Below are 26,524 nucleotides of genomic sequence, written 5' to 3'. Positions count from 1 at the left end.
CTTTAGGCTTACAGTCTACAAAGACATGACACAAAAGGAAAAAGGAATGGCAACGGAGAAGGGGATCAAGTCCAGAGAAAAGAAGGGAGATTATATAGCAACAGGTGCTAGGTGCTCTTGAAAGCTTGAATGCCTCAATTTATATATCCAAGCCGGTACCTTTCCTGTTTGAAACCTACCTTTTCTTCGGTTTCAAAGGACGTGGTTCACAGAGACTGTTAGCAAGCTAATTTTTGTTTGTGCATGCACATGTGTATTTTGTTGCAGCTGGATTAACTCAGAACATTGCGACAGCTACATGAATGGTGCCAAGGCGATTTCACTGGCCCATTGATTCAACACAGTTGAGAAGGATCTGCCAGTTCTGTGAACCACCTCAGTCATTTCTGCTGTGTTTCTCAACTTCCATTCCCCCAGTCTGTTCATTCTCATCCAATACCGTTTCAGTTGCTCAGAATTTGGCTGAGGTTTAAGAGTGAAGTCAATAGCTGAATATGTACCTCCATTCCTTTCTACACATATTTGGCATTAACCGTGCAGTTTACTGTTATTCTTCCATGTAGTCCTTTATGTGTCCCATTTCTACTTGGACAGATGTGCCTAATGCTTCCTTAGCGAGAGCCAATGAACATGACTAGTGCCTGAGAACATCCTTGTTGCCATAGGAATCTATGTTCATCTAATTGTTTAAGAAGAATTAATTGTTAGACTCTAGACCTGGGTAGAGTGATCAAACAACCGCATCACTTGGGATGTTAAGATAACTACTTTTGTCGTTCTAAGATAAAGCATGTTCTTGAGCACTTCATATATCCTGTTTCATAACAAACATCTGGATAACATAATTCTTATTACTTTGTAAGCTGCTTTGTATCCCCATCCCCATCATCATCATCATCATCATCATCATCATCATCATCCTGATCCTGCCTATATCACTTCATTTCAAGGACCCTGTTCACCAGGTTCCACTTCTACTTCAGAACTCAATCTTCAATCCAAGCAATATTTTTTATCTGTGAAAATGCTTCCTAAGCATCCTTTCCCCGATTACTGACTTGAAATGCAACATCTGCCTATTTTTTGCATTGTATATCTCTTTCTGGCCACTTGGGTTTGCACAGTTGGTTTTCCCACACCGAGAATCCATTAATCCAGTTGCCTAGAACCTGACTCTAAAACCTATAAGTTTCAGATACACATTTCAGCAATGTGAACACAGCATCAGATGCATGTTGTGGTAACACTTTTTTTGGTCAATCCAAAAAGATTCAGCTGTCAGGATTGCTCCTTCCCGCATTCATCAAGTGTCCATCTCTCTCTCTCTCTCTCTCTCTCTCTTTGTGTGTGTACACACACACATACAAAGCAACATAGCTATGTCTATTCAATTAGATGCCCAAATGTTTTACTGTTCGCTTCCTCTAGTCAGAAACATTTAAAAGCCTATTTGGCAAAATTGTGATTGGGTTAGTGATTTCATGACAGCTAGTCACCTTTCAGTAGTGGCTGCAAAAAGGCTTCAAGAGCCAACATGGGGCAGAAAGAGAAGGAAAAAGGGGTACATTTGACCATAGTGACCATTTTTCAAACTCTCCTCAAATTTTATATTTCTGTTGTTAGGCTGCTTTAATGCAAAATTTGGTTCAACCTCCCCCAACAGGATTTGTATTTCTCCCATTCTCTCTTCAGGCATGTTTCAGGTGTGGCTTTGGCGTGGCTTCCGACCTCTTAGGACACAGGCATCATTTAAACAGCATACCTCCAAAGTGACCCGAAGCAGCTTTATTTTGATCTGTCTGTTCAGACCCTTACTGTCCCTTGAGGGATTCATATAACGCCTGTAAATCTGGAGAGCAAGATGAAAAAAAACACCAGCTGCACTCACGTACTCCCCCTCTCAGTTTTTCTTTTCTTTCTACCATGTGTTGAGACCAGAGTTTAGGAATGCTAATGTCTGTTATCTTCTTCTCCTCCTCCTTGATATATCTCACTATTGATATGTTTCACCATCTGTATCATTGTTGCCTATGAAAATGCCACCAGTAGATAGATAAGAGTCTTTATTATACAGCCACCAGTATGGGTTTCAGCAATGCAGTTTCCTCTCTACTTGGCACAGAATAGTCATGCCTCCCCTGTGTCTCTCTCCTAGCCTTTATCATATTGTTGCTTTCAGGGCCTCAGTTGTGAGAACATGTGTTGGTGATCCCTTTGAAGCCATTGCCGGGAACTCACAATTGCTTATCAGAACTGTTTTGTATCACTCTTCACAGCTTGTAGCACTTCACAGTCGCTTCCTGTGAAACACTCCAAGCTTAGGCTTATGAAGGAACGCTTTGTCACACCACTCCCAGAAATAGCCTCTTGAGCATTTCCGCCCTTCATCCCCCTCCTCATTATTTTAAACCAGTGGTGAGGATCATTAAAACTATTACTTCTATCCAAGCAGTTCACTGGTCCTCAACTGTGGAAATCTAGCTGCACAATCGTGAGCATCCTTTTCTGGACAAGATGGATGCCCAGAGGCTCCAGCTCTATCTCTTTGCAGTCCAATAGCTGTTAGAAAGGCAACAGGGTGCAGTTGCCTTTCCATTATCACAGTTTGGAAGAGATGACTAATTTTCACATAATGACTGCTGACAACCTCAATCTGTGATGGATTGGTCTCATGCACCCATATCATCCCCTTCCCCACCCAAGCCGTTTCCTTTCATGGCAGTATTTGTTCTTCCTGCCGCCAAGACTGGGATTTATTTTCGACTTTCGGCATGTGGAACATTCATTCTTCAAAGCTGGCGCCCTGAGGACAATGACAGGAATCATCCCTTTGCCAGAAAGTCATTTCTCTTATCTCTCTTGCTTTGCTCTTGCTGTGCCTCCCATCATAATATGACTATTTAAAGAGAATCTCTTCTACATCACTTTCTATGCCAAAGATCCCTTTTATGTGTGTAGTGGTACCAGTGGAATGTGCCATAAGATGCCCACCTCTGTGCATAATTCATACTGATATTTGCCTGTCTTTTTGTTACAGAGATGGAGAAAGATGCACTTCCATGCAGAAAAAGAAAGAAAGAAAGAAAGAAAGAAAGAAAGAAAGATTGTAAACTAGCCAGTCATAGGCAGCCCATGGCTGGGAGGGGAACCTCATTGTACCCCTCTAAGAGTGCACTCACACCACAGGCCAAAAATGTAACCAGTAAAGAACAAGACCTGCCACATGGGAATCACTCATTAGATTGAGAAGCACTCATTAAATTGAAGGATTGAATACTTTTTTTAGGGACGCCTCATCTGAAATCCATTAGTATCAAAGAGGCAACCATCCCACAACTTGCTGGTGTCTCCCAGCAACTGTTGCCTATCATGACCCCTACATTTTGCTTAATAGTAGAGCTGGCTATAAGGAAAATATACAAATCATACAATGCTCTTATAACAGTAGTAGCAGCAAAACTTAGGAAGACTGGGGTAAAGCAGACCAGTGGCTTGGAGTGGCCTCTGGCCACCCAATCGGCCCCCAATAGTCCTGGGTCCACGGCAACTGGAGCTGCCATCCTCAACAGGTTGCCAGCAAGGAGTGCTTTTTCTGTTATCCTTTTCTGGTTGGCTTCAGGCTGCCTTAGACAGCCACAGATCAACTTCTGGCTGATCCAGGGGCATGTGTCATCTACACACCACACTCCTGCAGCAGCTGAAAGCTGCACCTTTTGGCCTGTGTGTTTCAGGCATTTGTTGCTGAAGCAAAGATTAATTCACAAAGGGATCCTTTTATAGTCTGTCCATCCCAGGAAGGTCCAGTGGCTAACTTGGATGGACAAGGAAGATAGAGGGTGAGTGCAGTTTAAGACATGGGTGTAAGAATGACTCTGGTGCCAAGATCTGACTCCTTCCCTGCCTCTTTTTCTCTTGCCAATCCATCTTGTGTAGATTTCAGGCTCTATGGGAAGGGGCTGTATTCCTTCTGTGTCCTGTACATCTATGCACTCCTTTCCTTCTTGAAGCCTCTCCCATTTTAAAAGTGGAGTTTGGAAGCTCCTTGGGTCATAGACCTTACTTACTTATGCCCCTCTGCAAAGTGCCATCTATGTTGATGTCTATAGGAATGGGAACTGCTGTGCAAGAGTTTGATACTGCTTTCTTTTTTATTGTAACATCTGAGAAGCAGACTATTGTGCAAGAGAGTTAATGTGCCATAATAAATATTTCTGTCTGTAAGGTGCCACAAGATTCTTCATTGTCTTTGCTACAACACAAATTTACATCTTACCTTCTGGAAAGTGTTGTTCCCTCCCTCTATTATAAATGTTCAATCCATTGCCAGGAAAGCAATATATATTTGGAGCTGCCTGTGCTGTAACTCTGAATGACACAGCGGCTTCCTGGGACAACTGGTAACACTACAGTACTGGAATGGGCCACTCCTGCTCTGATAATGCTTTTTTCCTGTTTTGGTAACTGGTAATATGAATTGGATCCAACAGTCATTGAAGTCTAAGTCCATTAACATGAGTGATGAAGTTCTGGTCCAATCTAAAGTTTCCGAATCTCTTAGACAGTACATCATCCTCATCCAAAAGAGAAAAACCCCAGCTTGCTTATGTTTAGGCTCAGCTTTCTTGAGCACCTTCCCTAACATAATTTACAATCTGCTTCATGGGATGCTATGGAAAGGCTGCAGCTTTTTACTGCCTCCCTTGACGAAGGCTTCACTATTCCTTGAATTATTTCAAGAGGCCTTGTCACTATTCTTTGGTTCCCTTTCTCAAAGAAGGATCAAGTAACTTTATACCTGTTTTTGCACAGGCATCTTTGCCATTTGGTGACTGCAACCTGAAGTGGCCATCTGGCAGGTGTGGAAATGTTTCACAGATCTAACCCTACAAATGAAGCCAGCTCTGGCTCCAGGTGTGAGGGAGCCCATGGCAGAGGGCCAGGTGTCTAGCTACAGCAAAATGGCATCTTTCTATCTCCCAGCACCCAATTTAATCCTCTCAACAACCCTTTGAGGTAGATTAGAGTGGCAGATGGTAATGGCCCAGAGGTCTCCGTGAACATAATTTCTGAGTGAGATTTTGAATCCATGCCTTTCAGTCCTAGACAGCACTCCAACCACTGTTTTATTATTAGGGCGCCAGAACCGTTGGGTACCAATAGCGAGTCCTTAATGCACTCATCCTGTTTTGGAAATGGAATCCTCTGCTCACATTCTCTTTTCATTTTCCGCCTTCATGACTCCTTATTATTAGTTCCCCGAAGAAGACACAAAACTAATTTTCAAGAACAAATGCATTTCCTTGTATTGTATATGCAAGTTATATTTTTACCTTCCTCAAATGGAATGCTAGACACATATTTGGCTGGGGCTCTATGTATAAATAGAATAATAGATCAGCAACCATGTCATGCTCTGAAAATAAAACCTAACCACTTAGTGACCTATGCATGGGGCAATTGTAGAGATGAATGTATTAAGAGAAGTGGAGCTCATGTGATACAAAATGCCCGCAATGATAAAAATAAGCTTATGGGCTAATTTGGGCTAGGGATGAATACATGCAAAGGTTGAAAATATATGCTAGAAATACATTGGCAAGGATGTGAAGTCTACTAAGACTAAAGTTTATTCCTCCCTTTTGGCAGAGTCAGTGGTTTTCAGCATTTCCCAAATGTGTGCCTGTATTATGGGTTGAACTCCAAACATTGTCCGTGGTTTCTGACATGCTGTAGATGGGGCTGAAGGCTCATTCTCCTGCTTTGTTGGCCTGAAATGCTTTGCATCTGAAATGAAGCATCATCACTAACACCAGCATTATAGGGGCGAGAATCTGATTTGGTTCCTTTTAAAAATAATAACACTGCAAGAGCTTTCCAGAATTTGCAGAGTGCCTGATAAAATTCAATGGAAAGAAAGGGAGATTCCACACCCCCTCCCCAAGTATTTGAATGTGGAAACAAGACTGGGAAGGATCCAAAATACTACTGGAACAGTGGCTTTGAATCCCTGCATATTCAACCATTTATGGTGCTGAATTGTTCTTGTCGTCCCCTCCCCTTTTTTTCCTGAGAGGCTCCTCATTTGGAATAGCCACCCAGCAGGCCTATTCAAAATGGTCCCCGCCATCCTGGGAACAGGATCATTCAGGCATCAATTCCTACTTCCATCTATCCTGCTACATTTAGTTCTGCTTCACCTTAATCCACGGTGTAGAGTTGTATTATTTTCTTTCTTTTTGTGTCTTAATGAAGGGTAATACATTTGATTAATGAAGGGTAATACATTTTAAGATTTATTATCCTTACCTCAAATGTTTCACCTAATGAGACACCCCTCAGATTTGTTCTGAATTTTGTTTTAGGTAGAATTATGGCAGTTGTTTCCTCTGCCTTGAGAGCAGTATCTGACATAACAAAGCTCCTTTTAACTGGGGATAGGTCCACGCTCGGTAGCAGAGCGCATAGTCTGCAGCTCAAAAGTCCACAACTTCAAACCTCTAGTGTATCCAGGTCAGGAAAGACCTTTGAGCTGCAAGGGATTTTTCCTACTAGAGTTGACAACATTGATCAATGGATATTGACTGCTTATTTTCCCTTTATTGTTCCAAGACAAGAGAAATGTATCCAGGAGTGGGAAAAGGGCAGATGCAGTAAGGGTCAAGGGCCCATGCGTCACTTGTTCTTTGCAAAATGAATCCTCAAGACATGCATACACACATACATTCAGCTTTGTTGCTGTTCATCTGCAGGTGGTTTTGTTTAGTTCAAACTTAAACATGACAGATACACATATAGCTCTGAGGTCTGACAGCAGAGGATATTCAATAACAAACTGCAAATGCATATGGAGGAAAAAAATGAAACAAAACAAAGAGACTTTAACTGAGGAAGTCTTTTATTCACATCTGAATGCTAGTATTACAATCTGGCTATCTGTTTCTAAAGATTAAAGATGAAGAGGGGAGAGAAAAATACTAGGGTTGGTTTTTGTTTTGTTTTGCAATAAATGAAAAATAAAAGGAGATTAGGAAGCTTATTTTTTTGTCTGCAGATCTTCACTGGAAGCAGATTTCTAGGTTTACATGCCAAACTGTACTGATATACTAGCTGTACAACTAAGCAGTTAGGAGAAAGGAGCAAGATTTCTTGCCTTTCCCAACCAAAAAAGAAGGTGGGACACGCAGCAGCATTGTTGAATGCAGTCCCCTTCTCTCTCTTGCTGCCAAAAACAGTTACTATACACAAAATAAATATCTTTTACAAGAGGCTCAGTATAATGCTACAATCCTTCACTGAAGGGAAACATATATACATATAAATCCTATATATAACTTATTTTACGTACATCATCATAAATGCTACATGTTTGTGTTTGTTTTAAAGAAAGTCGAAGTAGGCAGGCATTCCAAATGCTGTTGGATGTCAGCATTACCGAACTGGGCAGCATGGCCAGAAAGGATGCTGACAGCCAGAAGAAAATCTGGATGAGAAGAGTCCTAAGGAAGCACCTTTATGCTACCAGTTGATGGAGTTATCAAACCTGCAAACCCCACTGGGATAGACACGGGATTCAAAAGTCAAAAATGGGTGTTATCGCATGCAGCCGAGGCCTGGGTGAGTGCAAGCTGTCTGCAGCCTGGACCTCAGCCGTGCTTATCCAGCTTTACAAAAACAGTAAGCTCTAGTTTTTGAAAAGTGGTTGGGGTCCAGGCTGCAGACAGGTTGCACTCAGGATTTGCAGGTGTGATAATCTCCTAAATAGGAACATCCCCTTCTGAGAAGTCTTTAGCTATATCCAATCTCCCTCTCCCTCCTTCCCTCTCTGTTACTGGTCTCCTTCAAAGTTCTTCAGATGTTTCATCTAAGAAGGAACCTCCAGGTTTGCTTTGGAAATTGTGCAACAACCGATGAAACTTGTGGGGCCATCTCTAACAGAAGGCAGTGTGCAGCGATCACTTCAGGTGGTAAAGACTGTGAAGCATTGACTAACATCTCTTTGCCTGTTCCTCCTGAGCACTCCCAACAGCTGTTCCTCTCTGGCAGATGCCATATGACCTGCCCAGATATCCATCACTTCGCCTACCATGCTGCCCCATGACTTGTATTGGCATAAGATTCATAAAATTGTCTTGGGCTGGCCCCTTTTATTCCTGCAAATGTTTCACCTAATGAGAGACCCCCTCAGATTTGTTCTGAATTTTGTTTTAGGTAGAATTATGGGAGCAATATATGACATAATAAAGCTCCTAAAGTTAAAGACAATTCAAACTGGAAGGAGGTCTTGAGTGGACTACAAGGCTCTGTTTTAGGGCCATTACTCTTCAACATGCTTATCAGTTATTTTAATGGCAGGGTTTAGGGAATCCTTATCAAGTTTGCAGATGATACAAAACTGGCAGGGATGGCAAAGACATTGGAAGATAGGAAAAGAAATCAAAAAGACTATGATTAACTAGAAAACTGGGAAGAAATTAATAAAATGAAATGCAAAATTCTACATTTAGGCCACAAAAGCTAAATGAACAGATATAAGATAGGAGACACATAGGCCAGCAGTACTACATGTGAAAAGGACCTTCGGATTATTGTTGATCATAAACTGGATATAAGCCAGCAGTGTGTTGTTGCAGGAAAAAAAAGGTGAATGCTGTTTTAGCCCATATTAATAGAAGCATAGTTTCCCAGCCCAGAGAAGTAATAATTCACTATATTGTTCCCTGGCCTGGCATCATCTGGAGTAGTGTCTTCAATTCTGGGCACTTCCTTTTAAGAAGGATATAGACAGATAGAGTGGGTTGTGAGAAGGGCAACAAAGATTATAAGAGTTACAGAGAACAAAATATGAAGAAAAGCTGAAGAGCAGGCATGTTCAGCTTGGTAAAGAGAAGACTGGTAAAGAGAAGACTGGTAAAGAGAAGACTGGGGGGTGGTGCATGACTGCACTTTTCAAATACCTCTTCAAATACCATAAGGACTGTCACAGGGAGGTGGGTGCAAGTTTATTTTCTGCTGCTCCAAAGAGTAGGATCAGGTTTGATTGCTTTAAGTTACAGGAGGAAGGGTTTAGATTGAATATTGGAAGGAATGTCTTGATAACAAGAGAAATTCAGCAATGGAACCAATTTCCTAGAGAGATGATGGTGGTCTCCTCCTCTGGATTTCTTCAAAAAAAGGCTGGACAGCTACCTGCTGGGGATGCTTAGCTGGGAATATTGCACTGAGCAGGCGGGGGGTACTTGATGGTCCATGAGGCCTCTTCCAGCTCTATGATTTTATGCAGCTACAAAACCAGCAAAGACACATATTTCTGGCCAGATTCATATGTGGTTAACATCACATGATTTTGTACAACTGGGACTTTCTTTAAAAACTTTGCTTGTCAGGTGGTAAGAAAACAATCAGTGCGTTGGCCCATTCATATTTGGAAATCATCCCCTCATATTGCAGTCAAGTGGAAAATATATTTATGTGAAGCCATGTCAGCATTCAGCAAGTTGGCCTTGGGAAGGTTTACTAGACTACCTTCTCTGACTTCAAGAGGATTCCCTGCACACTTGACTCCCATATAACCTCTTACTTTCACCACCAGTAAGAGGGTAGCAGCTGTGAGCCTGACACTGGTCCCATGATTTCTATTAGGCTGTTAGTTTAAATGTCTTACAGGGACCACATTTGGAAAACGTAAGTAAATGAAGCTCCTCATCTAAGCTTTGTGGTTCCTCAGATTCATGAGGGGATTCTACTTGTCTGCCATGAATTAGCCAAGATTCTGGATAAAGTGCTTCTATGCCTTGTCCTTGGGGCCTGTCAGACATCTTGCTGATGGGAAAGGGAGGAAAAATGGAAATAAGCACCTTAGAGGAGGAAGATGCAACTCGTCTTGACTGCAAGGGGGAAAGGATGGTACATTCCTAGATGCAGCATGCTCTCACTTCCTTTCACCTTGGAGCTAAGACCAGTTGTATTTTTCTTCTCTGGGTTGCCTCTCTCCTGCTCTCTCTCCCCACTGATAAGCAGCCCTGGCTCTTGTGATTTGACAGCTCTAGGGTTTGGCTAGATTATAAAGGTTTAGAAAAGAACTCTCTGCATCCTGTTCAAAAAGAGCCACAGATGTGTAATCACACTGATATACACCTAAGACACTAAGAGGATTCCTACCAGTTGCCTTCTTTCCATTTCAATGCACAACAAGAAGGGGGAGAGGTTGGGTACCCTATCATTTTTTTATGAGTATTGGCTACATTCAACAGAAGGTGAGTTTTCTGCAGCTTAGAATATGCACAACAGTTCTTTGCAACAGGCACTGGTTCTCAAACTTTTGATGAGAAGAAATCTCCAAGGATGGGAAGTTTTGAAATGAGGGGGAACCAAGGCTAGGTTTATGTCCTCCCAAAGACTGAGCCCAAGATAAATGAGATGCCTCTGAAAATGAAGGGATAACTCCCCCCACTGTGGTTCAAGGAATAAATTGGCATATAGCCATAGATGGGCAATACCATTCCCTCTTCTCTGAGGCCAGGAAAACCTTGCAACTCCCCTAGCCATGATCCTCCTGTGGGAAACCTTCTCCCTCACTCTGTAAGACCATTGTTGGTGTCATGGGCACTTGCCAATTGGCATCCACCAGACCGCACTTGTTTCAGTAGTCATTTACTGTATACATTTTACTTTTCTTTCTTTTTTTCCTTAGGAAAGCACAAGCAGAACAAGGAACCAAATTGGGATTTAGAAGCAGCAGCTACGATTGATTTTTTTTCTCTCTAAATGGGAAAACTAAGCAGCAGACAGCATTGATGGATGAGGTGTTACTCTCTCCAATTCTGATTCTAGCACAAGCTTTCTGACAACTCGCATATCTCTAACATAGCCTCGGGGAAATGTCAGACTGAAATACCGGGCATATTCCAAAGAGGTGTTAGTTACAGCCAGAGAGAAAAGACGTACACTGTGACCTTTTCAGTTTGGAAACACAGCACTGGAGAGAAGAATGAATCAAGAAAAATGACAGCATCCAGCATGCCATTGGAACGTGTGGAATTGCACTTCCGGTGGATAGCCTTAAAGCACAGGGTGAAGATGGACACAACATTTTAAGTGTGGCAAAAGTAGCTTCAGTGCACCTTGGCTGATTTGAAAACACCACAAAGTGTGGGGCAGCAAAGAGAGATGGCTTTGCAAGTTTCTAAGATGTCAGGAGATGCTGGCTATGGTCAGTACCTAGCGGCATGGGTGCTTAACATCACCAACATCCTCTCGTGTTTCTGTCATTAATTTTCTGAGATTCTGGATAAAGTGGTTCTGTGCCCTCTCTCTGCATCAGCACCTGGAAGGTGAAAGAGGAAGACTAGAAACTGTAAGGGCAGCTATGAAGGAGCTAGAAAAGATTCCCAACTGTAAAGATATATAATTGAATACTAATGTAGGAGGGTCCATGCCATCATATTTTCCATTTCTATGTATGATTGTGAAAGCTGGACAGTAAAGAATGCTGATAAGAAGAAAATAAACTCATTTGAGATATGTATGGAGAAGAGTTCTGTGGATACTGTGGACTGCTAAAAAGACAAATAAATGGGTCCTAGAGCAAATCAGGCCTGAACTCTCCCTAGAAACCAAGATGACTAAATTGAGGCTGTTATACTTTGGACATATCATGAGAAGACATGATTCATTAGAAAATAAAATAGAATAATGCTTAGCAAAGTAAAAAAGCAACAGGAAAAGAGGAAGCTCACATTCCAGACAGATAGAAGTTTATCGCACCGGGTTCTCGGCCCGGCCCAGCAGGAAACGGAAATGAGTGGGGGATGGATTTTACCGCACACACCCGTCCCTCACTCGTTCCGTTCCCCCTCTCTTCCCTGACCCTTCCGTTCCAGAGGGGACGCTTTTTGAGAACTGTTCCGAACAGTTCTCAAAAATTTCCCCCTCTGGAACAGATTAAGAACGGAAGAGAGGGGGAACGGAACGAATGAGGGACGGATGTGTGCGGTAAAATCCGTCCCCCACTTGTTCCGCACTCATCCCTACTCCTTCCGTTCCGTTCTCAGAACGCCTGGAAGGAACGCAGTGCGATAAAGCTCATAGACTCCATCAAGGAAGCCATAGCCCTGAGTCTGCAAGGCCTGAGTAGAGTGGTTGATGTGGTACTTTTGAGGTCTCTCATTCATGGGGTTTCCATAAGTCAAAGTAAACTAGATGGCAGTTAACAATAACAAATACAGTAGCACTCTCATTATTGGAACTTGCAAACCTGCATACTGATGTACTGCTTGGTAAATGGAAGGCAGTAGGAAAGGAAGGAGAACACACTCCAGTTGAATTCACTCAATTAAAAAAAAAGCCATGGCCCTGAGTTTGCAAGACATGAGCAGGGCACTTGATGACTAGGGGGTCTTTGAGGACTCAATTCGTATGGGTACCAACCTCCATAACAACAGCAATACTGATCTTCATATAACTTCATATTATGATTTAATCATGAGTGATTAGAATCATTCCTCTGCTGTCTCAAATTCTGTTTATCCAGATACTTCACATGCACCCCTTGATAAGTGAAGACTTTCTGTACTCACTAGGAGTGGGACTGAATAGTATAGCATAAGAAAGGAAAATCAGTCTAAATTTGGCACCTGGCCTCTAGTTTCTTAAAAGGGGGCAAACAAGAAAACTGTATTAGAACTCTCTTGGTATGTTTCCCCCCAAATCCCAGAAGAGAGAGTGTGGTCGTAGGCTCCTATTTTCTTTAATGGAAACTTTTTACATCAGTTAAAAGAATATATGCTTTAAAAGTAAAAGTAAAAACTCTACAGTCGTACTGGAAAACAGTCCTATGATTATTATTATTTTAAGGGGAAATAAGAAAAAAGTCAAAGAAAGATTACTGTACAAGATGTATTATTTCTTGCAAATGGATGACGGCATCCAAGAATTCTCTGGGATATCTGAAAAAAATGCAAAACTGCAAGTCCAGTGGTTTGGCTCAGGAAAGGGATTGTATGTCACCAGGAACCCCATCTTCCCTTCAACCGTATGCAAAGGATAAGAAATATTATTGGCTTCTATAAAAACTCTTTATATCCTGGTAAAAGAGACTGAAATTGTTGCTGAATGTCTCAGACATAAAAATCAAGATAGCTGTCTGGCAAGGAAAAATGTTCTGGCCAGGAGTTGCAGTGTTTCCTGAACTGGCCAAGCCTCTCAAAATTCCTTTCATCCTGCTATTTAGAAATTTCTGTTTCAGGTTGCATCCAGAAGAACCCTCAAATGCACTGAAAGCATCCAAGGTTTTCTGTCTAGGCATACAATGTCCAATCCAATCCAGGTCACCCTCCTTCTTTACCAAAAGCAGAAGCTGAAGCCACAGACTTGACTTCTTGTTCTGTTTTAAAGGATCTGCTGTCTCACAGCCCACCTCCAAAAGGATCCAGAAGACTATTGATGGAGAAATGCAGCAGCTCAATGCTTCTCTGTGTGGAAACTCCCAGATTTAATTCATGCCAGAGACACACAATTAAACACATGTTAGGTGTGACAGACTTAGACTGAGAAAAATATTAATCCTGATATTAAAACAGTCATCTGAGAGCACTTTAGATACATTGGACTACAACCCTGATTCTCCCCAGTCACCATAAAGTTGTAGACCGACACATTGGGAGGAGAGTGTCAGATTATAGAAAACTGGTCTAAGAATAACAGATGAACTTAGAATATAAACTTATTTATTTATTGGCAATTTAATATATCAAGACGGAACTTTTAAACTTAGCTGCAAATATCACTCTTATCTTCTTCTCCCTTCTTATATCTTTGGGTTGTTTTTTTTTTGCTTTGGATGTTACAGCTACTTCTCTTCCCCTGTCCTCAAAATACACACATTAAACCTATCTTATTATGAACCATTAGGCTTAAAAAATTGGAGTAACATTCTTCTATCCTCCAACTGTCCTGATTTGGCAAGGACAGTCCCAATTAATCCTTTGTCACCTCTCTGTCTCAAGTGCTGGTTTCTTTCTCCTCCTACTTTCCACCTTTGTACTCAGCTTACTTCGATTACTACAAACTGAATTCAAAGTGCAAAGTACTTTGCACTCAATTAACTCAATGTGGAGGAGAGGAGGGGACAGAGTCTTGCCTTCTCTGTAGACTTTGGCAAAAACAAAACGCTGAATAAAAGAAAGTCTGTGTGCTGCTCCTTGTTCATAACTTTTGCCATCTTGATCACACTCTAATGGTGTTTGGCCAGATGTATTACAAAATTTACATCTATGAAACGTTGGAAGCTATGTCTTCTTTTATCCTCCAGCTTTCTTTTAATCATGGGAGCTTAAATTGTAGTTTTTGGGTCAGTAAGGGTTTGGCCAAACTAATGGGGGATATTTCCTTGTCAGCGCTGCCATAACCAAGAGACTGATGACCTTAGCACAAGGGAGTGAATCATGCAGTTCGCTTGATGTTGTTGGCACTGTAACTCTCAGCATTCCTCACTACTGGCCATGCTGGCTAGGGATGTTGGGAGTTGCAGACCAACAAAATCTGGAGGATCTCTATGATGTTCTCATGAGGAAGGGTCATTGCACTGCTGTACAGTTTTTTGGTTTTTTAAAGTTCTCCCAGGAGAGCCAGTGGTGTCAGAATGGTTTGGGTGTTGGACTAGGACTCAGGACCAGTGTTCAAATCTCCATTCAGATACTGGGTGACCTTAGGCAAATCACACTCTCTCAGCCTCAGAAGAAAGCAAGGGCAAGTCCCCTCTGACCAAATATTGCTAAGAAAACCCTGTGATAGGTTTATTATGGGGTTGCCAAAAGTCAGGAATTGCTTGAAGGCACACAACAACAACAACAACAACAACAACAACAACAAGGCTGCTTTCCTATCTCAAGGATGATTCATGTTTAGAAAGTCACATGAAAGCATTCCTAGATGTGGCAAATCTCCTTGCTCCAGGAAACACTGGTGGAGGGGAGACATTGTCACCAAACACAAACACACACCACGCTCTCAACCTTTTTATCAACTATATGTTGCTCCACCACATGCTTGTCATTGGTGCATCATTGCATTCAGCACAGTACACTCACAGGACATGGTGCTGGTCATGTAAACCATAAAATGAATCAATGTGACCAAGTGGATCGCACCCGAAGGGAAACAAAAAGTAAAGCATGTACATTCAAGTCACCTGTTGGATTTTATGCAGCTTTCTTAGGCAGGGAGCACTCAGAGGTGGTTTATCATTGTTTTCCTCTGAAAAAAGACCCCCAGCACCTGATATCCCTTATTGGTCTCCCTTACAAGTACTATTCAGGCCTGACTCTGCTTAGCTTCTGCAATCAGACAGGATCTGGTGCCACCAGGATATTCAGCCAATGCTAAGGGAGCAAAAGAAAATCCTGTCCAAACACTCCACATCTACTAGAATTAATCATCTAAATGCAAAAGATTTGGGGGACACTTTAAAAAACTGCCAGAGGGATAGTGGCATTTGTCGGTCACAGCAAAAGCTACAAAGTGTGTTGTGGTGGCAGCTTAACCACGAACAGAGAGAGCATGCCTCTGCAGCCCCATGGAAGCAGGCCTCTCTGATCTCAGTTGGACTTATGCCTGTGACGGCATGTATAGGATTGTGTTGTTAGTCTCAATACCGGTTTGGCATTTTTGTGCTTCCCGTTCCCTTAACAAACCTTCCAACAGTTGCTTAATGGCATAGGCTACTTTTATCCCTGTCCACGACGAGGGGTCAAGAGAGACAGACACTTGCCTAGGGCCACCCAGTGAATTCTTGCTTGTGATGACCAGCCGAGCTTCTGTGCGATGCCAGAATCCTATGAACCAGACGTCTTCAAGCTGCTACCTAATATATATGTTGGAGGCTACAGCTGTTTCCCTACTGGGGCTGTTCCAGTGGGAGACTCTTTAGGCAGTCATTAACTTGCTCTGTTCAAGAGGAACAAAACCAGCTTCCTTTCCATTGTCAGTAAAGGTGCCAAGGGTCAGGGGCCTTGCTTAATGGTAGATCCTCTGTGAAAGGGGTTTCCTTCCCTTTCACACAGCCGGAACTAAGCTGCACTCTTCATGCTTGGCCAGAGCAACAACGGCTGAAGAGCTCTGCTTAAAGCACAACACACAGACTGTGGGGAGCAGCTTTGTTTGAGAGGTTGCTGTCGGCTGGAAGCGGGGTCATCCCTGCCTTGGGCCCACCCTTCTTGAGGCTGCCAGAGCACATTCTGCTCTGCTGCGGTCCCAAGAGGGAGCAGCCAAGCAACGCGGTGGAATGCCATTGCTATTTCCCAAGTCCGGACCATGTCTCTCACAGTGTCCCAGAAGCCAGACGCACAACGCAATGACCTTCAATGCTGGCATTAAGAATGATACATGTGCTACAGAAAGCTGCTCTTTCCCGTTTCCAGTGTGCGCGCGCGTGTGCGTGTGTGTCTATGTGTGTGGGATTTTTATGGAGGGTGGGAGAACAAGAAGGAAAACAACTCAGCATTTTCTTGGATCACACCAACCATCTGCCGATGGACATCACACAGCAGCAGCAAATTGTTCTGTACATTACAGCTTCTGGAGAGGGCGTCAATGTTCCCGCATGTAAAGAAACACTCAGGATGGAGCAAGTTAACACACCCGGGAGAAACACTGAGCACACAATCAGTACATATGAGGAGGGTTTAAAAACTAGGGAAGCATTTCAGGAAAATATTACCTCCCCACCCCATACACTCTGAAATGGTTAATGTGCAGAATTCAACCACTGCTTGCTTTGGAAGGTTTAGAATGGCTCTGAGTTTCTGTCTGCACCAACAGGAAGTCTTACATTTCCAAGGCCCAAAGTTCAAAATATTCTTCCTTGTCCCCCAAGGTCTAGTGCTGTCCTTAATATGTTTGGACCAAAGAGGGCCCAATAGTTACTTTGAGCAAGCATCCCAGAGGTTAGGTTAATTTGGTGGATGCTATTAAGTGTGATGACGATCCAGGCCAGAGAAAAGGCAAGATGAAGCTGCGTCTCACATTTGACATTTCATTTGGCAAGCTAAAGCCCTTCCCTGACAGTCTGTCAACGTAAGATATGCTCCAGTTGGGCATCAGGACACTGCAATAATCCCATAGCTTGATAGGCTCTTGGGCTGATCCAGCAGCAGGCTGGTCTGTAGCTGTCCTTGTCCATACATGCACAATCTTGAGGCTGAAAAAGCCAAGCTGGCACCTTCCCCCATTTATCTACTCATAAATGCCAGCGCCTATCTGCCGTGCCAGTGACAACATTGGAGGGAGATGAAGAAATACTGTTTGGAAATTCTCACATTTTTTTTTTAAAAGAACAAGTCAAAGACAGATGATAAGAGTAATGACAGCTTGGTGCCCAATGGCTTCCTTTCTAATGCAAAATGTAGGCAATTGGAGAAAAGTGATAAGTAAGATACAAACTGCAGAAACAGTCAGGCCAGAATGTTGGCTTATTTCATACTCCCCTGTCCTTTGTAAATACCCTGAAAACACCTCACAAATACCCCGGAGGCACCAAATCCTGTCTGATCTTGGAAGCTAAGCAGAGTTAGCCCTGCTTAGTACCTGGATGGGAGAATGCCAACGAATCCCAGGTGCTGCAAGCTATGTTTCAGAGGAAGACAGTGGCAAACCACTTCTGAGTATTCCTTACCTAAGAAGCCCCAGTAAAATGCATGGAGGCAGCATATGTTGATAGGCAACGAAGGCACACACACACATTGTCCACAGAGCCATCTAAACACAGCAATTCTCAGTAACCTTATAGATCATTTCTAAGTCACCAATTGTTGTCAGGTCTCCTGGTCATGATGCAAATTCAATTAAAGGCAACTTTCTGGAAAAGGGGAAGGTTCATTGACTGATTGGGTGCTTGCCTTAGGGCCAGACAGTCTGGGCCAGAGAGAGATATTTTGGCTGTTCTGCTTTGCTTTGGCAGGGCTCCTGATTGGGAAGGAAGAGCTCCAGCCTCAGGAAGACTATCTGCCTGCTCAGCAGCAGACAGCCAAAGGAGAGACAAACACAGGCTAACAGCCCTTATGGAGATGAATGAGTAAGTAGAGGGCCTGGATTAAAGGCAGAAACACAATCCCTCTCCAGTGAGGGGATTCCAGCTAAACATATCCTGCCTTAATGCCGAATCCAACCCAGCTGAATAGTCTCTAATTTAAATTTTCAAGGGGAGAAACTAGCTATTTTGATGGGTACAAATGTTTTCCAAATAACACTTTCCCCTCCAGTCCTGTCCATTACTTCTCTTTGCTACCACAATGTCAGTGCTGTAGCTAGATAGCTACTTCTTTCTCCTTCCTAAAATATTCACCTGGATGATGAAGAATCATATATTGAATGGGATGCCTTCAGAATGCTACTTCACAGATCAAACACACAAAAGCACCTGAGAGTGAAAGCAATGGACATTTTCACAAGGAACACAAAAAAATGCCAGAAAGGGAAGCACATAAACTCTTTCCCATGTGTTTTTGTAAAATCTGGGAAAAGATGATTACTATGATAATCTCCACTATCTGTCTTAAAAGCATACATCCGATTTTTAAACATCATCTTTGAGCATAATGCCATACATCTAAATCAGGGGCAGCAAAAATTGCTATCATTTTGACACACACTACCTTAGTACAGTAACAATAATGTAATTGCCAGTCTTTCATCTACATGGGCCTCAAGTCACTTTAGTCTGAAAGCTGCACTACAGACATTTAATGATGATCCCACATTAATAATAATGAAGCCAGAGAGTACTGGAAATATAAGTGTAAATACTGATTCTTTCATACACACTGAAACTGCAGCACAAGCAATACAGGTTAAATGTTTTTCTCCAAATTATCTCTCCTTATAAATTTATAGTGGCCAAATATATAATGGATTAGATGTAGAAATTTTCTCATTTCTAGGAATAAGGAAATTACAAAACTGGGCTCAACTTAATTCAGGATCAGAAGACTCCTTTCTTAGAAGATTATCACACTGCTTTTTTCCTGATCTGGGCATGCAGCTTAGCTGCGGCTGGGCAAATGCAGCCCATATACAGCCTGGATGCCAGTTGGGTTTATCCCATGGCTTTTCAAAAATGGGATTTTCCTGTTCTTGCAAAACTGCAGAAAAAGCCTGGATGGCATCCGGGCTGTATATGGGCTGCATTTGCCAGGCCGCAGCTGAATGCAATAACATCAATTTTTAAAATTTAAAGTGCCTGTATCCTGTCAGAGATAAGGCACCTTAAACTCAGTGCGATAATCTCCTATGTCTTCAGGGTCATTGCACAAAGGTAGCCAGCAGAATACATGTATCTAAGGAAGGAGGCTAACTGCCTTATCACACAAGTCCACTCTAGTGTTAAAAAGCACTAACATCATATGAAGAGCAGGATTAGGTTTAGTAAAAGGAGAATATAGGACGAAGGGACATTAACAATCTAAGATATGAGGATGACACCATTTTACTAGTGGAAAATATCATAGACTTGGAACAATTACTGAGGAAGGTCAAAGAAGAAAGTATAAAGGCAGCATTGCTGCTGAACATAAAGAAGACAAAAATAATGACTATGAAAGACCTACATAAATTCAACCTAGACAAGGAGGATATTGCAATAGTAAAAGAGTTCCCGTTCCTAAGATCAAATATGCATCAGAATGGAGACTGCAGTCAAGAACTCAGAGAAAGTTTAGGAATGGGAAGGGCAGCTATGAAAGAACTAGAAAATATCTATGTTCATGTCCTAAAAGATAGTTCAAGGGAGGGAAAATGAAGTCAATCACATCCTGCACTGCAAAACATGATAACAGGTGGTATGTCCTCCATTCGTTTTCAGGGTTACATGTGTGCCAGCTTTTCCCCACTGCATGGCTAGACCACATCTCTCAGTCTGAATCCACAACAGCTTTAGAGTGGGGACTGAACAGCAACATGCCAATGCCATTCCCTCTAGCAAGAGTGCCAGTCCTGGTCTAGTCTCATAAGGAACTTAGATCAAGCCCCAGCGGAGGACCAGTCAATTGCAGACAAGAGCTAACAAGTCACAGCAAGATGCAACTTCTCATGTTTATCTGCATTATGTAAACCTTCACCCACTCCCAACAAAAACCTGTGAAACAGGTTTGTATCACCTGCCTTTTTTTTCTGCGTCTGCTTAAACTGAGGCAAGAGCTTGAAAGGCAGTTGTTCCCGATAAATCTCACTGACCAGGAGACACGATTAGCACCGCCAATGTGGAGTTAAAAGTTATAGCCCCTCAACAGATTGTTGCTGTTTTGAGATGCATATTAATAAAAGTCATATTTCCACTTGAAAAAGTAATGGATTCTTAAGAGGATAACTTTGTGATGAGATCCACGAAGAGGCTTAGTGAAAGTATAGGTGAGATTCAGGCCGTCTTTGGAAGCAGCTTGGGACACATGTAGGGAAGGGAGAGGTGTTGTGGAGGATGGCTGAATCTGATCTAGTCACCATTCAAACTAGCCTTTGTTGCACCCCTCCTGATATTTGAAATGGGCCCCCTGGGAAAGACAAAGTATTTTGGAGTGCACTTGGATCCTACTGGTTGATCTACCTGCAACTCAAGCCTAACAGACATTTCTATTTCTCCTAGATGTTAAATATTAGCTTGCAACTGTCAATTCCCCAAAGAACATCTAAGAAGTCATATGATTTGTCAAAAAACCCATGCCATTTTTCAGGAAGAAGAAAGAGGGAAAGAGAGAGTGGATGGTCTTCAATGCCTCCTAATCTTTTCAACGGATCTATCTGGCGGGGGCCTGTTCAGGCCAATTAGTGCACATCTGCCTTTAAAACCTACATCCTTGCTTGGCCATACCAAGCCTGGTTTTGGGGTTAGTAGTTAGCCTATGTTACACATGCCTGTTATGTGTCGAGCTCTTTGATATGCCTCAGCACTCCTGGAACATGCAGGGACTGGTTGCTGGTAGGGGACGTGGTGAACTGCATTTCTCTGAGGCAATGGGTTTCCCCATGTAGTCAATGCACAAGGCACTTCGTGTCCGCACTCCCTCGCCACATGTCTGGGAACATGGGGACCAAGGCCCCATCTGCCAGATGGGGCATGGGAGATCGTTGCAGGGCTTGATGTCCTCGGGCTTGAGGCCCTTGTCACAGGTCAAGGAGGTCTGCCCTTCGACATCCAGACATTCCACTGTTCGTCTCTGCCAGCCGGAACCGCAGGATTTGGAGCATTCAGACCAGTCTCCCAGCACCCACTGTGACGTCAACATGGGCTTGATGACATTGGCCAGGTTCTTCTCTTTACTCTTCTGCTTGCTGAAATGGATGTCCTTGGGGATAAAGAATGTGTATCTCACCTTTGGAGAAGGGAAAACCTTGGGGAGAAACAGCTCACTGGAAGCGGTCAGCAGCTGGACAACAATGGATTCTGGGAGTCGCTGGTAACTCTGGAGGCGTTCTAGGGTTGCAAGGGAGCCACTGTACCTCAGGACAGTTCCTTTCACGAAAATATCTTGTTCCAATGCTGAAACAGTGCGGTTTCCATTCAAGAGGTATTTACCATCCAGTGTCCTCAGGGCTAAGTAGTTACCATCACGGTCCGCACGACGGCTGTGTTGCTTGACATCAATGTTGGTTGCTCCTGCAGGAATTGTGACGATGTCATTATACCCAATCCTATAGAGACCAAAGAGATTGTTGTTAACCTCAGAAATACATGACAGAGAAAAAAGGTAAGCCACGAGAGAACATTTTTGTCTATATTTACTCCATGTCAAGAAAAGCCTAGTTTCTGTATCCAACTCTTAGAATAAGGAAATAAGGATCTTCACCATAATGCTCAGTGTTGCCACCAAACTGTTATGTCTCAGGATTCTCACAAGGCATAGGACTAATGCTATATTTGGCACAGCAGTCTAGAAAGATACTGGAGGCTGCAATATATATTTGAGATTTGGTAAAAGGAGAAAACTGGGCAGAGAAGGAAAAAAGCAACATGTTTAGATCATAAATGTGATAGTGCTTAAACTTCTTAACAGTAAAGAAACAAATCCAAGCACTGAAGGAATACTGTTAATCTGTTTTGGGAAGAACTTCAGGCATCACATCACATTTGCAGGTGGCTCATCCATTATCTCAAGCAAAGGAAGCTGGCAAAATTTCTGGTTTTGTGTTCTCACCAAAGCTCTGCTTCTTGGATCTCTGAGTTCAGTTGCATTTTGTCACAGAATCAATGCCCGACTGATCTATGATTTTGTGCTCATGCAGAACTATGCTTAAATCTCAGCTTCAGAAGCATACTAAATAAAGGTGCAAATTGACATTTATCCATTACACGTCCGCTCTCCTTTTCGTTACTTGGATCAGCTTGAGCTGAGCCAGTGTATGTCTCTTACTTGGATCTGTTGAGCGAGCCAGATATTTTTCTGCAAGATGAACCATTGCCGCCACAAACTCCACACTTGTCTAATTTCTTGGGTGACCCAATGATGTGGTCACAGCCAGCCTTGATGCATTGACCGTGTACACAAACAGAGAGAGTATCTGGAGCACAGAGGGTCCCATCTGTCACCTGATATAAAAACAAAGGAAAAGCAAAGTAAGAATACACTGCCCTTCACCATATGACAAATGGCAAGATGATATGTCTTCCAATAGCTGTGAATGTGGTTCCTTTCACAAATGTCTCTCTTCCGTGCTTCCCTCCTGCCATATTCATACCAACTAACTGTAAGTGCCATTTAGGACCCAGCCCCTCATTACCAGTTGCAGCAGAAATGCTTTTTTTGTTATGTGAATGTCAATTATTATTATTATTATTATTATTATTATTATTATTATTAACCTTTATTTATAAAGCACTGTAAATTTTTTTTCTGCTATCTGCCCATATCTGCAATGTTGTTATCATGACTAATGTAACAGTCATTGGCAGACTGATCCTCCATACCACCATCATTCCTGTAGGAAGCTGCCTCATACTGAATTGGAGCAACCGGTCTCAGTATTGTCCACACTGACTAGAAGAGACTCCCCATGGTTATGCTCAGGCTATCCAAAAGACTATGGAGTTTACCGCATTGCTAAAATACCCAACTTACTCCTGCTATGAGTCTATGAAAGCTCATGCTGACAACTTCTTTCCTTAGTTAGTCCCAAAGGTGCTACAAGATCTCTCTATATTCTGATCCTACAGACTAACACGGCTATATCTTTGAAGAGTTGTTTTGAGGTCAGTCTCAACGCAAGAGCATAACAGTGGATGCTAAGAGAGAGAGTTCTTACTTTAGTTTCAAACACTTTAAATCCATTCCTTTTCTTAGGCTGGCAGACCAGCTTGCAGCGATCTCGAGGGGATACACCTGCGTACATGGGAACCCATTCCAGCAAGTTCCCGTTCATATCTGTGTAGTTATATTTGTTGTACTTTTCACACTGTTGCTCTCGAAAACTCTTGCCTACAAAAAAAGGGAAAAGGATCTCAAATACACTTCCCTGAAAACAAAGACATGGAGGACTGGGAAAACAGCAGCCTCTGTTTTTATCATGTTTCATCTCAATCCCTGCTTTTATAATGTTTCATCTCAAGCCTATAATTGGGTGATATTTGCACTTCATGTCACTGACCCAAACATTCTAAATGTCCTCTGCTGAGTAGTTAGTACCTGTACTATTGCTGTTATAGCTTCAACCAAAGTATCCACTAACATCACTTCCAACCAAAATGTAGAGTTTGGAAAGTTACTTTTCAAAAAGTTATTTGTTGTGCCATGTATTACTAAACTAAACTAAATAAAATCAAATCATTACTGTTAATGTTGAAGTTTGGGGCAGATGGAACTCATCACAATGCATGCTAAGCCGATTGATGCTTTTTCATTTCTTTTGGAGAGGATGGAAATAAAAACCTTTAGCATTGACAAAAGAATGGCATAAAATGCCATTCATTGTTCCCATTAAAGCATTCCCAAGCCTTTAAAATGCCCCTAAATGCCCTTAGAAGATAACTTGAAAGTAATCAGGAAAGGTTTTGTATACCCTTCCACTAACTTGTAATGCAGTACTTCCAAACTCTATGTGAGTGTACACCTAGGAATGTATCAACGTTGCTGCATCGAAGAGGAGATTGTATACAAAGCTGATAAAAAGTAAAGTTTAACCAATGTACATATGCAGAATCCTGGCTACTAGGAGGAGAAGTGCCAGCCTGGAAGAAGCAAAAGGGAAGCTTCTTAATGCATGCTTTTGGCCTGCTGATGCATACTCAGTGGTTGTTTTGGTTGGGAGCAAATATCTACCTCTTTATGCCATATTATAAAACAGTTGATTCACTGGGATACTCCCCAGTTATGAGAATACAAAGTCCCAATAGCCCTCTGTCCTAAACATGTAATTTCAATGCATCTGATCCCACTAATAACACATGTAGGATGTTTTACCTTATATTTATCACCTGCCCCTCTACTTTGCACATGAATTGCATCATGAACTGTACACTGGAACAGGACTGAGGACAACCACAGTGAGTAGAGGCATGCCAAAGGCCTGGCTTCTTTTCATGACACTTTGTGCGCATCCTGTTGTATTTTGCAATGCAATACTCATTACTTGGATCACACAATATGGATATGTGCCTCAGCTGTGGTTTAAATATGCATGGAGTCCCTTCTTCCCCCCAACCCCCAGGTTCTGTGAAACGGTAGTCATGATCTTGTTCACAGCAAATGTTTAAGGATATAGCTACGCTGCTGACTTCAGCTGGATTAAGAGCCATTAACTTTTCCCCAAGAATCTGAGGAATTGCAGGTTTTTTTTTTTTTGGGGGGGGGGGAGATGGAGATTAAGGTTCTCTAAGGAATAATTTTCTCATCTGCAACAAATCACAGTTCCCAAGATTCAACGTTATACAAAATAGACACATCTGTGGTATAGATACATCCCTGCAATACATTAGTAGATGTGCAACAACCACATTTGTGGCCACACTGACACTGACTATGATCATATCACAAAGCCCCATCCCTCTTATGGGGAACTTCAATTCCTGCCCCCTGGAGATTGTGAGAAGCAAATTGTGCTTATAAACAGTTCATTACCATTAGGTGGGCATTCTTCAGTGTTGCATGACTCATATTGGACTCTTTGACCCTCACAGTATTTTCCCCCATTCATAGGCACAGGGTTGTCACAGCCTCTGTAGGAAAAATGCACTCCTCCACCGCATGTCCTGGAACATGGTCCCCAAGAGCTCCAGGGCCCCCAGTTTCCATCCACTGCAGGCTGCAAGACAGAAATCCTTGGGTTATGGCTCACCTTCCTTGCAATTTGCTACTGGAAGACTGCACTCCCTGCCTCCCAGGAAGAAGTTCACCATAATGGGGAAACCAGTCTCATCCCATCTGTTAGCTAGCAGGACTACAGCTGCTCCAGTGCTTGTTTCCTCCACCCTCAACATTTCCTTTTCTTCTGCTGCTGTATCTCTTAAGTTTTGTGTATGTTTGTTTGAAATGACAAACAACAAGAAAGGTGATGCACCTCTTTCCCATGCTAGTCTGTTGGGCCTGGTTTCAGCCTCCTATTGATACATTTTATTTAATAAATCAATGAGAAGAGGAATTGCAGCACTGCCCTTCATGTGTTTTTTGGCGTTTTTCCATAGATGGGTAGCCTCATTCTTACTATGAAATTACCTGGGGCATCACTGTGTCTTGTGATACACAATGGCCATCCAAACACATCTTCCCTGCTCCACAAGGTGTCCCATCTGCCCAAGGCAAGCTGCCATTTTTGGTGTGGCACAAGCGTTCCCCTGACTCCAATTTGCACCAGAGCTGGGAGCAGATGTCTTCCTGAGAGGCATTTGGGCAGTGTTGGAATTCTTTGCCAAAGATCTGCTGGCACTGGCGATCCAGGTTATACAAGGGCACTTGACCTGGGAGGTCTGTGGGGAGGGCAATAGGTTCAGCTGGTTCATCAAGCAGACAGTCACCTGCCAAGCGAGAAAAGCACAAGAAGGTTGAATTGAAGCTGGCATGAATACCACTGTTAGAACTTCCTGACAGTAAGAGCTGTTTGATCATGGAACATGCTCTCTTGGACTATAGTGAAGTCTCCTTCTTCAGAGGTTTTTAAACAGAGGCTGGATGGCCATCTGGCAGGGTGCTTTGGCTGTGTATTTCTGCATGGCAGGGAGGTTGGACTAGATGACCCTTGAGGTCTCCTCCAACTCTACAATTCTATGATTATTGCTTAATTATAAAACTCCACCAGTTTACAAAGGAATTTCACAGAGTTTCATATACCAAATAAGAAAGAAAGAAAGAAGATTGAATTCTGCCCCAAGGAGCCTCCAATCAAAATTTGGGGGGGGGGGGAGGAAAAAGAGAGTCTTTTTATCCTTTTTATTGTTTTTTTTAAAGTTAATATTGGTGTGAGCTACCTGGACTCTCACTTTGGTGAGGAAGGCATGACAGTAAATCTAATTAACGAATTAAGCATCACCCACTTTTGGCTCTGGAAGCACTCA

General features: G+C 42.6%; 1 protein-coding gene across 1 annotated transcript in view; it reads right to left on the bottom strand.

Moving 5' to 3' along the window:
- Positions 1-19,686: 19,686 nt before the first annotated feature.
- Positions 19,687-26,524, bottom strand: part of LOC149307011 (A disintegrin and metalloproteinase with thrombospondin motifs 8-like) — a 35,876-nt gene continuing 29,038 nt past the window's right edge. The window contains exons 5-9 of the mRNA XM_089537911.1: positions 25,689-25,987; positions 25,095-25,278; positions 23,284-23,456; positions 22,395-22,570; positions 19,687-21,675 (exon numbers count right to left, since the gene is read on the bottom strand). Of these exons, the coding sequence (XP_089394037.1) occupies positions 20,928-21,675; positions 22,395-22,570; positions 23,284-23,456; positions 25,095-25,278; positions 25,689-25,987 (1,580 nt within the window). The 3' untranslated portion in view covers positions 19,687-20,927. The remainder of the gene's footprint in view (positions 21,676-22,394; positions 22,571-23,283; positions 23,457-25,094; positions 25,279-25,688; positions 25,988-26,524) is intronic.

Source organism: Sceloporus occidentalis, unplaced genomic scaffold (genome assembly GCF_023333645.1).
Source record: "Sceloporus occidentalis isolate IW3139 unplaced genomic scaffold, rSceOcc1.0.p SCAF_9, whole genome shotgun sequence".
Taxonomy (NCBI): domain Eukaryota; kingdom Metazoa; phylum Chordata; class Lepidosauria; order Squamata; family Phrynosomatidae; genus Sceloporus; species Sceloporus occidentalis.
This window is presented reverse-complemented; position numbering and strand designations above follow the sequence as displayed.